The 16,986-nt window shown below is 40.6% G+C and overlaps 1 protein-coding gene across 1 annotated transcript in view; it reads left to right on the top strand.

The window, feature by feature from the left end:
* Positions 1-16,986, top strand: part of NR5A2 (nuclear receptor subfamily 5 group A member 2) — a 115,714-nt gene that overhangs the window by 56,443 nt on the left and 42,285 nt on the right. The window contains exon 5 of the mRNA XM_044432611.1: positions 14,938-15,057. Coding sequence (XP_044288546.1) covers positions 14,938-15,057 — 120 coding nt within the window. The remainder of the gene's footprint in view (positions 1-14,937; positions 15,058-16,986) is intronic.

Raw genomic sequence — 16,986 nt, 5'->3', positions numbered from 1 at the left:
ATTAGAAAACAAACAACTCATATCTCACAGGGTTCCCAAAGAGATGATGTATTGTGCAAAATGTGCAGTCCTTATTTAGTATGGTAGATCCAAACATCACATCTTCCCTACCCCAAGGAGCACAGCTTCTGCAGGGCAAATGACATCTTTTGGTGTTCTGGAATTATGTTACCACTGGCTAAATGTAATAATTCTTCCAACTGACACAGCTGCTGTTCTTGAAACTGTGGTGTGTACACATGCCAAAGTGCCTATCGGCTACCCTCCATGCCGTTACCGAAGACGTCTAACAATCTGGAAAATGCTTTGGTACTAAATAATTTTAGTGGCTGATATTTTTCTCTGCAGGTGTGCCCAGGTAGTTTTTAAAATATTGAAAATAAAACTTGGTGAATAGCAATCAAATTGGGTATACCCCTTTTGGGGATAGCAATCAAATTGGGTAAGCCGTTTCCTCCTTCCTTCCTTCCGTCCTTCCTTCCTTCCTTCCTTCCTTCCTTCCTTCCTTCCTTTTCTGTGGGCTCTGTAGTTTAATAGTGGAACAAAGCTGCCACTCTTATTTGCACTTAACTGGGAGTAAGACCCTTTGAACTCAGTGGGGCTCACTACTGATTAAATGTGGATGGGATTGCACTGTAATGCAAAATGTCGTGCATTCGTAGCTGTGAAGAAGCCCTATTAAATAGCACTCCTTATTTCAGAATAATCATGCATATGAATGTGCTGTTGCTACTTTAGAAGGGAAATGGTAACAAAGAAATGATGATAACTAATGTTGTGTAGCTAGTTTTTAAGTTACATAATATAACTAATCACTGAAAGTGAGGACTTTTTCCCACAAGTAATACAAGCAGTTACTAATGGAGAAAATTTTTAAGGAAGACTATTAGTCCCAATCCCATGGGACTAATAGTCTAATAGTTGTAGTGTAATAGTTGTACTGTAACACGACTAATAGTTGTACTGTAACACGACTAATAGTTGTACTGTAACACGACTAATAGTTGTACTGTAACATGACCTTGCTGTAATTTGAGAGCTGGTGTTTCTTTTCTATCTTCTTCTTCATCATCATCATCATCATCATCATCATCATCATCATAGCATTTAATTAGGGAAATGTTTATGCATTTTTCTGATTCCATGATCTGGATTATTTTAATATACATATTGTAGCCCTTTTTGAACCAAGGATTAAAAGAGGGATAACACCATTAAAATAAATACAAATTAAATGCAGCACCTTTCTTTTCAGGGCATTGAATTCCCTGCTTTGAGAACTGAAAGAGCAGCCTGTGCGACCAAGGAAAATGGGCACTCCGGACAATATTTGCATGGAAAGTGCACATACTTATCATATATATGTCTGTTTCCCAGAGAAAATTGCACTTCTCTGTGTGTGTACACTGCACTTCCATAGGGAAATAAAGCAAGGAATGTGGTCTTAGGTATACAATGAATTTTCCTGAGAGTCTCAGTTTTCCTTTTTTAAAAAAGGAAAGGAACATGTTTCTAGCCCTTATGGTTATTAATGTGTGAGAGCATACAGACTGACATATCCGAGATCAAAGCAGTTGCTGAATATATCTGAGGGTACATGCAGGCAAGTTTTATTGTGCAGTGCTTTTTGATAGTTAGTGCTCAGAACTCTGCACCTGGAACCATCCTGATTGGTTACAAATGTGAGTTTAGTACTCTGCACAGCCTGTCGCCCTATTTTTGGCTAGCAAATCAGCATAGATCAATATAACACAGTAGAATTTCAGAATTAATCATGCAAAATAAGAAATTTTACACATATTCCTAAGATTGCATAATTCCGGTAGGTTGCATAGTTTAGATTTCTCAGAATAGAATTCGGATCACCACCTGCAGGCTTTTATTATGTGAGTAGGTATGAAGCATACATAATTCTAGATACAGCGAAGGTAGAATGTTCGCAGCAGGCCTAGAGTCATATAACTTGTTTTAGGAATGAGTGTCTTCATGTTTATACCTGAAGATATAAAGGTAAGGAAAGCAGACCTAAGTGGCATTTTAGGATGCTATTAAGGTTGTTTAAAAAAAGAATTTTTATTGCTCTTAATAACATATTTGCTATATGCTGATTATGAGAAATATGCAAATATACACTGTTTATTTTCTTAATTATAATAAATAGAGAATATATGAAGCATTATGCCTAGCATATTAGTGAATGCATGTATATGGCAATAGTTTAATTTTTGATCGGTTCATCGTAATAGTTATTGCACCAGAGATTTGGCTCTGCTAAAAATTAAATAATGCAGTATCCTTTCTTCTACTCTTTCCCCATTTTGCAGTTCCTTAATTCATATCTTGAGGGAATTAGTCACATAAAATATGTGGGCAGGGCACAAGATTGGGGAAGGTTAGTTTAGACTTCGGGTGAGCAAAAAGTAGATCTCCAGATGTTTTGGGATTCAGCTGCCAGGATACCTGAGCATTGGCCATTCTGAAAGTTGGAAGTCCAAAACGTCTGGAGATCTACGTTTTCCCCACTCCTGGTATAGTTCATAAGAATGCTGTGAGGGTAAAAGCACTCTTAGACCCAGTTCTTGTTTCATATGTATTAACAAACTTCACTGTCTGTCAGAGCAAAGCAAGAATTAAGCCCATTCTGTTGTTTGCATATGGCAGGAAAAAGCCAAAATGATGTGTACTTAAATAGTAGTGCAATGTCTTGACTAACAGTCTGTTTGTAGACTTGGATATGAATTATTTTAAAAATAAAATCAGTCTAGTGATCCCAATGGAAGTCTAGTGGCCAGCATACACAGAGATGAAAGGAAAGTCGCGATGCTGCACAAGACCTACAGTTGGAATATGAAATGTGAGACTAATGGACCAAAGCAAGGAAACCATAAAGCAAGAAATGGAACAGTTAAACATCACAGTATTTGGAGTGAGTGAATTAAAGTGGACTTGAGTAGAATATTTACAGTCAGACAGGCACAAACTGTTTAATTCTGGGAATGACAAACTCAGAGGTAATGAAGTAAATCTTGTACTGAGGCAAGATGTAACACAGGCAGTAAGGGGTTTACAATCCAATCAAAATAATATTAGCAGTGTCTGGGGAAATCCTATCAATGTAACAGTGATGCAAATCTATGCTGCAGCTACAGATGCTAAGGAAGAAGTTGAAAAATGATGCAAGCATTCAAGAGGAAATTGATAACAGACCAAAACAAGACATGCTGATAGTCAGAGGTGACTGGAGCACAAAGTAGGAAACCAAGCAAGATCAACTGTTGTGGGAGCATTTGGCCTAGGGGTCAGAAATGAAGCACAATAATGACTCGCAGAATTATGTGAAGCCAACAATCTGTTTATTACAAATACATTCTTCAGGCAATTGATCAGACTACTGTATTCATCACCAGATGACCAACATAGAAATGAAATAGACTGTGTAATTGGAAGTTGATGATGGAGAAGTTGTAGTCTTGCCATCAAAACAAGACCAGGAGTAGATTGTGGTAATGGATATGAACTCTTAATATCAAAAATCAGAGTAAAGCTGAAAAAGATCACTAACAGAAGCACAGAGCCAAAATACAACTTCAGTAACATTCCTGAGGATTTTAAAGTACACACAGAGAACAGATTTGCATTACTGAACTCAATTTGGCCATGATCCAGAAGAATTAAGGACTGAAATGAAAGGCATTAAGGAGGAATACAGTACCTGAAGCAAAAAGGAGAAAGTAGTGTAGATGGATGATGGTAGAAACACTCAATATGGTTAAGGAAGGCAAGAAGCAAAAGCAAAATGTGACAGAAGCAGGGTCAGAATCCTGAATGAAACTTTTCAGTGACTATACCAGAGCAACAAAGAACTAATACAATGACCAGTGCAAAAGAAATAGAACAACAAAAGAGAAAAATTGAGAGACCACTTCCAGAAGATCCAGGATGTCCAAGGAAAATTCAAACCTAGATTAGGAATGATGAAAGGCCAAGAGAGCAACATACAATCTGTCAAGGATAAAACCAGGAGAAGATGGTATCATGGACAAGAAATTACTGTTAGGACAGAATATGAAGAAACACAGTGGTTTTCCTCTAGGTTTTCTTCTAGGCAAAGGAATAGGTGTGTTTTTTCTCCTTATATCAACTCAACAGAACATACCATAAGGAAAGCTGGATTGGGACCAGAGAAAGAAGGGGTGAAAGCTGGTGGAAGACATATTCATAGCTCAAGCTATTCAGATAATACCATATTACTGGCAGAAAGCAGAACTGAGACAACTCTTGAAAAAAGTTTAAAAAGTGCAAAAGCAGGGATGCAGCTGAAAATTAAGAAAACAAAAACCATTACTACATAAGGCTTACAGTTTACACAACTTTAACACCAACAATGAAGACATCCAGGACATTTCACTGTAGACCAAAGCCAAGCTCATCCACACTATGTATGGGTGTAAAAGCTGGACAGTGAAGAAATCAGAAAGGAAGAAAACTGATGTGTTCAAACCATGGTGCTAGAAGACAGCTTTGTGAATACTCTGGACCAACAGAAAACACTTTCAATGGCCAGAATTTTCCCTGGAAGGAAGGAAGAGGACATTGGAGAAGACAATAATGCTAGGAAAATGAAAGGCAGAAGAAAGAAGGGAAGACCAAATTTGAGAGGGCTCAGTTCCATAAAGGAAACCACAGCCTTGGATTTGCAAAAGCAGAGCTGGGCCATCATGAATAAGACACTTTGAAGTGCTTTCATTGATAAGGTTGCCATAAGTTGGGGATGACCTGATGACAAATAACATCAATCAGAACATGGATGGTATGCAAAAGACCACTGAGCAGGGCTGTCAAAGGCAGGAAATTTTGGAGGGTGTTCAGTGAACAGAGTCACCGTAAGTCAAGGATGACTTGATGGTACATAAAAGCAATAGTGATACCAATATAGTCATTTAGTCTACATTGCGTTAATTATGAACTAACTGTGCAGCCAGGGCCAAGCAACCACCCAACCCTGCCTCATCTTTTTAACTGTAAAACAGACATAACTGAAATCTACATTTCAGGTTTTTTTGAGGACTGATAAGGTAAAAAATTGTGAAGTGCCATGTAAATTATGCATAAAAGACAGCATAAAGGCAAGCCAGAATCCTAATTTAAGCCAATTTTATCCTAGTAGAATTCAGAAAATCCAGTTCAATTGATTTGACATTCCAAGACCAAAATACGTTGGGTGGGATACAAGCATAATTATGCTCAGCCCCCACTGAAATTGAAATCAGTCATAATGATTTTCTTTAGTCCTCTTGATTTCTGTAGACCTGCTCAAAGCATAACTAGGTCTGGATCCAACCCATAATACAAAATGAAGAGATAAACTACACAACTCCAAATACTGCTCCTGACACTGTGTGATCCCAATGAATTTCTTGCACACAGAAATCTAGCAAGCTGCAAAGAAAAGATACTTAACTTCCTTTATGCAAGATGGTTTTACTTCGTTTTTGGGAGGTAGAGTAGAGGCATTCAGTGTCCTCACCTTTCCTCTGAAATGATAGCGGGCCAGCAAGAGTTGCATACCATTTGACTCTCTTATTTGTGTAGCCAAGCTTTTAGCGCTATTGATTTTAATGAAACTTACTTTTACATAAAGCGTTGAGGCTTGGGAGAGGCCTAAATGGAATTACTCTACAGAGCAGAGCATTCAGTATCAAGTTCTGTTAGGGGACTGCTTGCAGAGCATTTTTTCAAAAGCACTGTTGTCATCACTTTGAAACCTCTGTTATCAGTAGAGTTTTCGGCAGGAATTATTTAAAAAGGCCATTTTAACAAAAAGAAAAAGAAAAAAGAATGAAGAGAAACCCTGGAAATTACATTTATAATTCATCAGAGATAATGCTGAGTGTCAGACATGAATAACCTGCATGTGATCTAGTAGGCAAAGCAAAACTAAAGTAAAAAAACAACAACTCAAGTGCCACAAAAGCCAATTCAAAAATACCAGAACAATGTGTGATGTCCTTCCTAATCCAAGTACCCAGTCATGGCCTTATTTTCCCCCTCCTTAGAAACCATGGGTAAGTCTGTGAAATGCTAGAACTTGTGTTCCCTTGGGGAGTTCAGCAACCCTGTAAAACATTAGCATGCTGGACAGGTGGTTAGAAAAGAGAGACCAGGCAGTCCTGAAGGGCAGTGCCATTAATGGAACCCTAATGCTTTGGTAGCAGTGTATTGGTCTAGTGCATTTGATCGAGATCCATATATCCTGATTCAGCCCTCCATTGCTTTTATATTGCTTTACACCTTTGACATGCTAGCTTTATTTGCTTTGGCACCTACAAGGCTACCACCCACCATTCATGGCAGTACCCAATACTTATTTGAAATGAGCTGCCTATGCAATAAATGTCCAATAATAGACAATGCAAAACCTTGCCTTGTTTCTAGTTGGCCAAACAGATGTTTAAGGCTCAGTCTTATACAAGTTTAAACAGAACGAAAGCCTACAACTAGCATGGGACATACTGGGAATGTAGACCTTTTCCTGTCCAAATTTGCATGAGTGGACCAATTCATCTGCCAAAATGGACAAGACCTGCTTAACACTTCCTGCTTAACACTCAAGACCTGAGTGAACCCATGATGCACAGGATTTCTGTATTGATAACCATGAGCCCGTAGGAGAGTTATCTGATATAAAATGCTATAGAATCTACTGGATACCATTTTGCTGGCTCTCCTGCATTTCTCCTGGCCTGACTGTGAGTTCTTCACAGCATGACCTTTAACTACTTTGCCTACTTTGATGAGTTTTTGAAGACGTACAATGTTGCATAGAACAGTACCTTTTTTCCCGGTAATATCACTGGATTTGTGCGTCAAGCACAGATCAGGCAGTCACTCAGCATCAAGTTTTGGTGTGCTCAAGCAGCTATCCTGTCCCGACCCAAAGCAACTGTGGCAGCACGGCCACCTTCCCAACCTGTCTGGGCAGCATGCTGGGCACGCCCAGAAGAGATCAGACCGTTTTCCTTTCCCGTGTCATCAATGAGTCGTCCACCCCAGTTTCCTTGTGTGCCAAAAGACAGAGGGCAACCAGGAGCAATTGCTGGTCACCACAGCTGTTCTCCTGCCCACTGACCCAAACAAGTGGGTCTCACTCAGAGAGAAAAGCAGGTCCCCGAGTGCTTGTGGTGAGGATTACTCCTAGCCTTCATGGTCATTCATTCGGTATTGAACCGCTATCCCTCCCAGTAGGTCAAGTCCTTAAAACCATCAAATGCAGGCCTGAATTAGCAGATCTGCTTTGTTGTTCCCAAGCCCCATTTGGAATTGTTCTGTGTATGAATGTAAATCAGCTGAGGTGACACCATTGCGTACATCTGAGGCAGAAATAAAGTCCTCCTTGCAACCTTGGCTTGCTTGTTTTACCAGTGCATAAGAAAGTGACCCATCTACTGGAAAAATCAATCTAACTTTTGAGATAACCTGAACGTTCCCTACAAGAAAGGCATTTCTAGAACTGTTAAGTTTCAGACTTTCAGGCACATGCTTACAAATGTCAGATTTACATGGAAAAATCCATTTGTGGAGAGGAGGGGCATTCAGTGCTGTCCCTCCCCCTGACATTTTAGTAACAATTCCCAAAAACCCCAGACTATAATTAGGAAATTATAGGCATTATAGTCCAAAGTATCTGAAGGGTACCAGGTTAAGTACAGAGAAGTAGGAACAGATCAGAAAGATTTCACTCAAATTATGATTCTAACTTACCCCATTGGTGTGAGCTTAAGCAAACTATTTATTTTCAATCTCCTTATCCCGTCTGTAAGCCCTACCTTACAGTGTTAATCTCACAACCCAAGATAATGTGTAGGAATCATTTTGAACACTTAAGTGTTCATAGATGAAAAAGATTAAAAAAATTGACTTCCCAAAAAATCCCTCCTAAAATGCATTTTAACAAAACCTATGTATTTCTCTTCCTCATACTGAATGGCTGTGGCAGTGTTCATCTTCAGAAGCAGCAATTATTTTTAATAATTGACAGAAACTGGATGGTGGGAAGGATAAACCCTCCAACAATATGACTTTTGTATTGTGCTAACCTCCCTCATTTTTAATACCATTACAAAGTGTTTCTCTGACAAGCGACCCACATTTCTGAGATAAAGCTTGCTTTTAGCCACAACAGATAGCTAGTCTGCAGGTTTCGGTGACAACAAAGACTCGATTCTATGTCTGCACCAATCTCTGGTGTACGCCAACAGGCTTCTCTGGGAACACTTTCTGAAAAAGTCCAGTTCCGTATGCTTGCTCCTAAAGGTGACGCAGCTTTTGGGATGGATCTTTTGTGTAGAAAATAGCAGCAGTTTATTCCCACAACTAGTTTGTACACAGTCCTGCATCCTTGAGGATTTCATGCAAAAGCCAACTACAAAGTGAAGCCCATATCATAACTGCCTGACATGGCAAATAAGATGCATCAAATCCAGCCTTCCCTCAACCAGCTTCAACCCATCACTAACCAGGAACCATGTTCAGACTTGCCCAAACATGACTAGGCATCTGGAGGTACCATTATCCAAATTACTGCACATCCAAGACTGGCTGTTCCCCTTTCAGCCACCTCATCCCATAACTCATCACTTGCTATTCAAGAATCACCTGGTGGGTACATAATCAAGCCCTTCAGGCTATGGATTGGTTAGTTTGAACTCCCAACTTTTCTGTGGGTATTCCTGCTGGTGAAGCTTTCATCTATGTTACAGAGACTACATGACCCTCAAATTTTGTATCACATGGGTTAGAGAAACCTTCATTCTTTTGTGGCAGTTGGTCAACCTCAGCCTTTAGGTAGCATGGAAAGTATCAGCCCTTTCCCTGAACTGGATGCCACTCATCCATTTTGCTTGGCCTTCTAGGTTGTCCAAGAGTGGAAATTATAAGCCCTGATGGTCTGCTGCCAATGGTCCTTCATGCATCCACATACCGTAGCCAGCTCCTAGTTCAGAGTAGTTCTACTATTCCCTTCTAACGTCTATTGCTGGCTTCTCTCTTGCATTCCTTCCAGCAAGCTCACCATCTTCCTTATGCCTCCCTTTTGGGAACAAACCATCAGGAGAACATCAGCCAAGATGGGGCAAGAAGAGAAATACATCTGCTTGCTGATGGAGGAGAGGTGTTGCTCTCTGTGAAGTGTGGCCCAAGGTAGTCCCCCTGGAGATTGTGTCATGGTAAAGCGAGTCCTGGCCCCCAAGAGACTTTTTGCATCCTGTTGAGAGCACAGGAGCAGTGACACACTGCTCCTGTGCGGGTTATCTGCACAACGTAGGTTGACTGCATTAGGGGGAATGACAATAATGGCAATCTTGCCCTGCATTGGATCAGAAAGCCTCTTATCAGGGTTAACTATTAATTAGTTTGCAAGTTTATACTGGAATGCGACTCGCTGGGGTCTTTACCAAATGGATCTGGCCTAGTCAGATCTATAGGACTTTATTCTGCCTTGGACTTCCATTGTGTGTTTATTAACCATTTCTGTATAACTCACTATGTAGCCCAAATATCTAGATATTTAAAGGAATGGTGTTTTTTGTTCCTCTACCCGAAGCAGTGAATGTCCTTATACTGAGGGAAGAATAGGCATCTCCAGCATTTTTCCCCTGCTGGGGCAGATCATCTTTGACAGCATGTTGTTGTTTCTCAGCCTGTTAAAAAAATTCCTCCCAATGCAAAGTGCAGTTTTCATTTGCAAAGTTGCTTCCTATGGCTGAAGCAGATGTTTGCTGAAAGCGTTGTCCTTGCGCATCGTTGGGTTCCGGGGTTTGCCTTTGCTTTACGTGTGATCTCACAGTCTAGCGATGGCTGCAGTACGAGTTACAGCTTCAGCATAGACAACTTCTTATATGGATCCTCCACACATGTGCAGAGTTTTCACACCACGCCACAGATCAGCCACACCACGGCTGAGCCCTATACATTGAGCATCATTGGCTGCAGTCCCATTTTGCTACATGCAGGAGCTTCATCTCCAGCAGCAGGAGCACAGCGATGGTTGTTTACTCTGCTATTGTCTCACACTGTTTGCACAGTGCCGGCAAGTTAATGAGTCACTACCAACTTAGGAGGAGCAGGTGGGTTTAGTAGCATGCCGATGACTCTCAGAGCCTTTGGAAAGTCACTGCCCCAGTGCAAGGGGAACATGGGGTTTTCAGAGTGGCTGCCTGTGATGGAATCAGATGTTTGCTGAATGAGTTTTCATTACCTGATGCTTTGTACTTCAGTTCCCATCAGCCCCAGCCTGTACAGCTACTGGTCAGGAATACTAGGGAGAGGAGCTCTCAAAGAAAATTGTAGTCCAATTCCCAGCAGAGTACTGTAGTGGTTAGACTTGGGAGATCCAGGTTCAAATCTCCCCTTGGCCATGAAGCTTATTGGGTGGCTTTGAGCCAGCCACTCAGCCTGACCTACCTCACATTGTTTGTCTGAGGACCAAATGGAGAGGTGAGGAATCATGCAAGTGGACAGGCTGCAACGAGGAAAAAGGTGGGATATACATGATGAATATATATATATACTCACGTCCGGAGGTGGGGAAGGCTGGTGCACAGCCTTACTTCAACATGCACTGAATCCAACAGGATACAATATTCAGGGCAGTAGACGGCATGAACTGCATAGGTTGTTCTAGGCACGTTACAAAGCAGGATTTTCTTCATGTTGGTGAGCTACACCCTGCCCTGTAGCATCCCTGTATAGCTTTCTCCAGCACGACAATGCCAAGGGCTTTCCCTGAGTATTGGCTGAAGATGTCTTGGCCTTGATATTGCTCCTGCCAGTTGTAGACTCTTCCATCATTTCATGTTACACTGACTTGAAATGTGTTTATTGAATGAGTTGCGTTGCTGCATTCACTTACCTTCTTTGACCTTTATTTCCCTTTGAATGCTGTTTCACAGAAAAGTAACTGATAAAGGAATCATCCTCATCATCACAGGAATCCATGTGTGGTGTTTCAAGCCATATTCATTCCACAAAGCTCAGCCATATTCATTCCACAAAGCCCCATGAACCTTGGAAGACCCACTTGAGTGGAATTCTGTGAGGCAGACTGAGCTGCAGCTCTTCTGTGCATTTATTTAATACTTTTGCAGCCCAATAAATTATAAGCCAATGATTTCCAATAATTACCAGGACTTGAAAAAGACTAATTAAATAAAGAAAAACTAATTTTGCTTTCAGATGCTCTCTGGAACAGAGGCGGGACAACTGTATGCATGTCTAATCTACCTGTTATTAGTCTTAAATTCAGTTATAAATTCTCATCAACTATCTACTAAAACAGTACTGAGAAATGAAAAAGCATTATATTTGAAACCAATTTGACAACCGGTGGGAAAAGATAAGGAGATAACTTACAGTAAACTTTGGGGGCTCATATTTTTTCAACAAGACATAACTGGAACGTTCTTTTCCAGATAACATGTGGCTTTGTTAGAAATGGCACAAGAGGTAAACACAACTGAGACAGAATTTTTAAAAATGGTTTTTTCATCTAGGATCAACCTTGTTTTGTGTTCTAAGTAAAAATGAATTATGGTTGCTTATAGCACCCCGTCTATGGAATACGCTCTGCAGAGAGGTTCGCCTGGTGCCGATGCTTTATTCTTTTTGGTGTCAGGTGAAACCCTTTTTATTTTCCCATTATTTTAATGTTTAGTTAATTTTAACTGGATTTTATCTTGACTTACTGGATGCTGGTTTTGTTACTTTGTTTGTTCCTTGTTGTAAGCCATTCCGAGATGTCAGTAGCTGGAGTGGGTACAAAAGTTTTAAATAAAATAAAATAAATAAAATAAATATTTGTAGCACAGGGATAACATAAGATTCATTTTGACCTACTAATACATCCATCTCCTTTGTTCAACTCCTCTTTCTTTCACCCAGCAATATGGTCCAATGGGATTGTGACTCATAAGTAGTGTTAGAACGTGATAAATTGTTTGTTCTGCACACCAAATTAGATCTTGCTAAAATCCAGTGGATCACCCAACAGCTTGACTGCATGTTGCTAAGGGGCCAAAAGACGGATAATGTTGCATGCATGTTCAGTCTTGGCAATCTGGTTTGTTTCTCAGCCTGTACTAGCAGCAACCAAATAGGTAGAATGGTAGTGGAGAAAGAGAGAAGATCATGGCATCATAGCAAGAGTGAATTCTACTTGATTAAAGGAGGGAAGGAGGACCTAGAGATGTCACTGCCATTTTTGGCCCAGAGGCAAAATCAATGGGAAGTCTTCTATAAAGTCACATGTGAAGCTTTCTTCAGTGAGATTGGCAGAACCTGGACCTCCAAAGCCCCAATCCCTGCCTGGCATAATCTGGCCCTGTCCGTTTTACTTTTGTCCATGTCTCTTCCTTCCTGGAGAAAAGAACTTGGGTGGCACATGGAGGAGCAATTTCTCCAAGTGCCAGTTAAGTTGCAAGGTTTACACTGCTACAGTAATGCACACTCACAAAACTGAATTCCTGCTATATCCAGTCAGTGTAGATAAAGAGCTGCAAGAATTCCTCCAGGGGACAGTGCTTAGAAAATGGCCACAATGGCTGGATGGAGAACTTCTGGGGGCTGGATTGAATGCACAGACAAGAGGTTCCCAATCCTGCTTTAAGAGTCGAGTTTAAAGGCAGTGTTAAGCTTTAATATCCATGCATGTGTGTTTGCAAACAAAATCCTGCTGAGGTACAATGGTCAGTTTTCTATAATCTAAGAGGAGAGGTAGCAGAAAAGTAACGCTATTTCTGCCCAAGCTACCAAAAGCATCCCACTGCAGCTAACTTCATCAACATTATTTGTCCAGAGAATATATCTGGTTATTCTCAGATATATAAAGTAATGACAACAAATGTTCATAAAATGCCATTTTGCCCATAACTTTGAACATATTCAAGGACAGGCCTTTGAACTTCACCGTGAATCTTTCTCCTACCTCCTCTGAAATCTGAAATAGTGTCCCTGCTGAATTACAGCCAAATGTCATTTTGAACTCACATTCTAATCTTAAAATCAGTTTGGTGTTATGGTACCACTGACAGCAGTAAAACTATGTTTGGGGCATCAGTGAAATGATGTTTGAAGCCAAAGTGAAGCTGTGATTAGTACCGGCTATTAACCTGAGTCACAAAACAGAACTGTAAATTGTTTTATTTTAGCTGTTAAAGAAATATTCCACTGTAAAGTAAACTATATTATGACCAAAAACTGTTTTTTTGGGTGTGTCCATCCATTTTCTAAAATCAATGCTTAGCGGACATGGCTTGTTTACATTTCATATGGATACAGGAGATAGATGTTTGGCATCTGGAAATGACCCTCAGGGAAGTCCATCTTGTCCTCTCCCTTTTGACATTTCACTGCTTCACAAACACCTTTCTTTTCAGAAACACCTTTGGCTTGTGACATACAAGCCGGTAGTTTGTAGTGACACTGGTGGTATTTTTCTTGATATGGGTTTTATACAGCTCATATAAGGCAGTAATTTATGTTGGTGCTGTTCTGTCTTTCGCTGCTATTTTGTAGAGTGTACTTTATCTCATTGTTTTATACGGTCTAGTTTTGAAGCTGAATTTCAACGTCTTTGTTGCTTTTACTGTAAATGTTAATTGCCTTGGATTTCTTTTGGAAAATGCAGATTATCTACTTTTGAAATGAGTAATAATTCCCTCTATTTCCAATATGGGATCAGTGATGTTCTATATTTGACCAGAATGCCACCAGAAGAGAAATATCAAAAGGCTCAGGAGCAAATAAGCCAAGCCAAGAGGAAGTCCATGAATGCTTGCAGATCACTCCCCATCAGGAGTGGCTGCAGGTCATGGAAAAGAAGTGCTGTGAGCAGGGATGCTATGCACCCTTCCCAGTGGCCTATCTTCTCCACTCAGTCTGGCTGGCATGAAGGAAAGGGGCACAGCTTATGCAGGGTGTGGGGCTTAATTCCTCTGATTTCCAGGAACTCGAGCTCTGGGCTGCTACAAAGTGAACAGGTGCTCAGAGAACTGAGCTCAGGGAATCTGGTGGATTCCCACCTGCAGATGGATTCCTCACACATCCCTAGCAGTACCCTATTTATCAGTCAGCACTTATCCAAGACAGAGAATTGTATGTGGTGGCCCTTTCTGGGCCTGTGGACATATTTGTGAATCTTAGAAGCTGTGCAGGCACCAGCACAAAATGTCTCCCGTAGAGGATGTGGCTAGTCAATGGCTCCAAGGGAGCCTGGTGAGTCAAAAGGTAGCTAAAGAGGTGAGGGTGGAGAAAATAAGGAGGCCAAGGCAGTGGGGTAGAGGGGAGAAGAAATCCCAAGGCAGTAGGGGAGAGGGGAGAGAATGAGCAATGCTATAGAAAGGGAATGGGAGACGTGGTATGAGAAAATGTGGAGGAAATATGAGGGAAGAGGCTGGGGAGGGAGGTGAAAACAGCAAGACGGGAGTGAAGGGCAGAGAAAGAGCCAGGCTGAAGGCTGAAAAGGGGGACAAAGAAGACTGTCCTAACATTTTCCAGAGTTTCTTTTTTTTTTAAGTAAAGTATGGAGGTGGCAGGGAATGGAGAGTGCCACTAGGTGCATGGGCACTGCATTGGATGAATACTATGGTCACACAATGCAGCTTTGCCATTGAACATTTAGCATGGGCTCTATCTGGGCCAGTGATTCTGTGGAAAGGACACTTCTGATCTTCCCCCACACCACTTCCTGTGATTGCAGAAGATACAAAATGGATAAATGGAAAAGAATCTCCAAATATGCTTCTGCAATGTTTTGTGGGCATTGAAATTCAAAATTTAGACTTACTTTGGGTTATAAAACCTCACCCAACAGTTCCAAACAGGAATCTCTGGGCAGTGTACCCAGGTATCAGACTAATTTTTGCTATTTTGCTCTGTTCGCAGGTTGATGACCAAATGAAGCTCCTTCAGAACTGCTGGAGTGAACTCTTAATTCTGGATCATATTTATCGGCAGGTGGTTCATGGGAAGGAGGGCTCCATTCTTCTAGTCACCGGGCAACAAGTGAGTTTGGAGGCTAAGCATATTGATTTTGTTATTAACCCTTTTTCCAAACAGTAGGGTTTTAAACTGGCCAGAAGTGCTTCTGCATTACAGTGGAAGCATTTCCATTGAACTGCGGCTATGATGCGACACAAGCAAAATGACACAGGAAACATTTTCCTGGTCCATTGACAATAGCTACACACAAGGCCAAATACAACATAAGCACTTTTAGAGAAAATATTCATTTCCCTCTGTAAGAAAGATAATAGTAGGCCACTGTGATATTTGAAGCATAATGTAATATAGAAGAGTCTATTATAATACAAGGGTTCTTCAAAAAGATTCTGCACTTTTTAAACTCTATTTATTAAGAGTTTCAAAAACAAATTACATCACTTTTCTACATAGCCATCTTCCTTTGCGACACATTTTTCCCAGCATCCTACCAACTTTTTAATTCCATCAGCAAAAAATATATATAAAATATATTTATAAAATATAAAAGTGCTGAAACTTTTTGAAAACCCCTTGTATATAGTATAGTATGGCAGTCCAGCAGAAAACAAAACAAAAATGTAATAAATAAATAAAATGAGTAAGTGACAAATCATAAGTCGGCCCAATCTTTAGACCATTTTTCCTTCTTCGTTTGAGGGTAGAGTTAGCATAGTAGTACGTGAACTAGATCCTGGAGTGGCATGCAGGGAAACACTCAAAACAATGAATTCTGACATTTGCAGAACTAAATATTGCTCCGCAGCCCTTCAAAGCATGGCTTCATTCCATAACTTTTAAACTAGGATTGATTGTGTTTTTGTCAATTCTATGCAACCGCTCTGCCAGCATAGAATTTGAAACTGATTATATAATTCAGCATCCTTGAACTCAAGTTTCTAGACCTTAAGATTGTGAAGGCAGGTTTGAAAGTCTCAGTACTGAGAAACATCTCAGGAACTAGAAGTGAAACTGAGCAGAATTTTCAGTTGCCGGGACAAGGCTGCCACTGCCACAGATATTTATTTATTTTATTTATTTAGAAAATAGAAAAAGATAGCTTTTTTTGCTGTTCCTCGTAATTGTAAAAAGCAGGACAAATTCTACAAGGTCAGCATGTGTTGCAAATGCAGTCCACAAACACAGTGTATGCTGATAGCAGAATCCATATGTTAGCAAAACAAAAAACAAAAAATCTTCATTTAATTTCTCTGAATTGGTGCATGCAGAGGGTAGCATCCAATGCAAAAGTGCAAATTGAATTAAATTGTGCTAGTGTCCATGGCCCTTGGAGCAAGACTAACATGCTTGTTGCCACAACAAGCTTTTAAGAGAAGCCCTTCATGGCATCAAGTGGAACATTAGACCCACTGTGACATATGTTACCCCAGATGCTGCCCAAGGCGAACGCAACCTGCTGATACTTTCCAGCAGTACCCTGTACCTGAAATACAAGACAGAGTTTTCTGGTTTGGGCTATTTTTCCAAAATGGCAGTAGGAGGAAAGAGAGGCAGACTGAACAAGGAAATCCGAAATTGCTTTAAAAGTCAAATATACAAAGCACGCATTCTGCCCAGATGCACAAAAACCTCTGCAAAATGACTGCCGCCACCTGCTCAAGAGCAAGCTTGCGATCCTGCATAGCCTGCCACCCGTTTGATGGGTCAATTCCAGCGAGCATCCCCTGCAACATGGCCGTGTGCATTTATAATCTCTAAGAGCTACGCAGAGTAAATGAGCACGACAAGGCAAATTAAATCAAAACCGTGCCCTTTGATGATATGTTTCAGCTCCAATAGAAAAATATGTACAGTGTCATGGGAAGGCAAAATGCATTTTGTGCATTTTATTTCTGATTCAAAGAGAAACCAAATGATGGTCCACTGGCATTTAAGTAGGTGAAACCTAAACTGCCTCCATTTATATACATATGAGGAAACAGTTGCTTGTTT

The sequence above is a fragment of the Varanus komodoensis genome, unplaced genomic scaffold (genome assembly GCF_004798865.1).
Source record: "Varanus komodoensis strain SLA01 unplaced genomic scaffold, ASM479886v1 scaffold24, whole genome shotgun sequence".
Classification (NCBI taxonomy): Eukaryota; Metazoa; Chordata; class Lepidosauria; order Squamata; family Varanidae; genus Varanus; species Varanus komodoensis.
The sequence above is the reverse complement of the archived record's forward strand: the minus strand, read 5'-3'. Positions and strand labels throughout refer to the sequence as shown.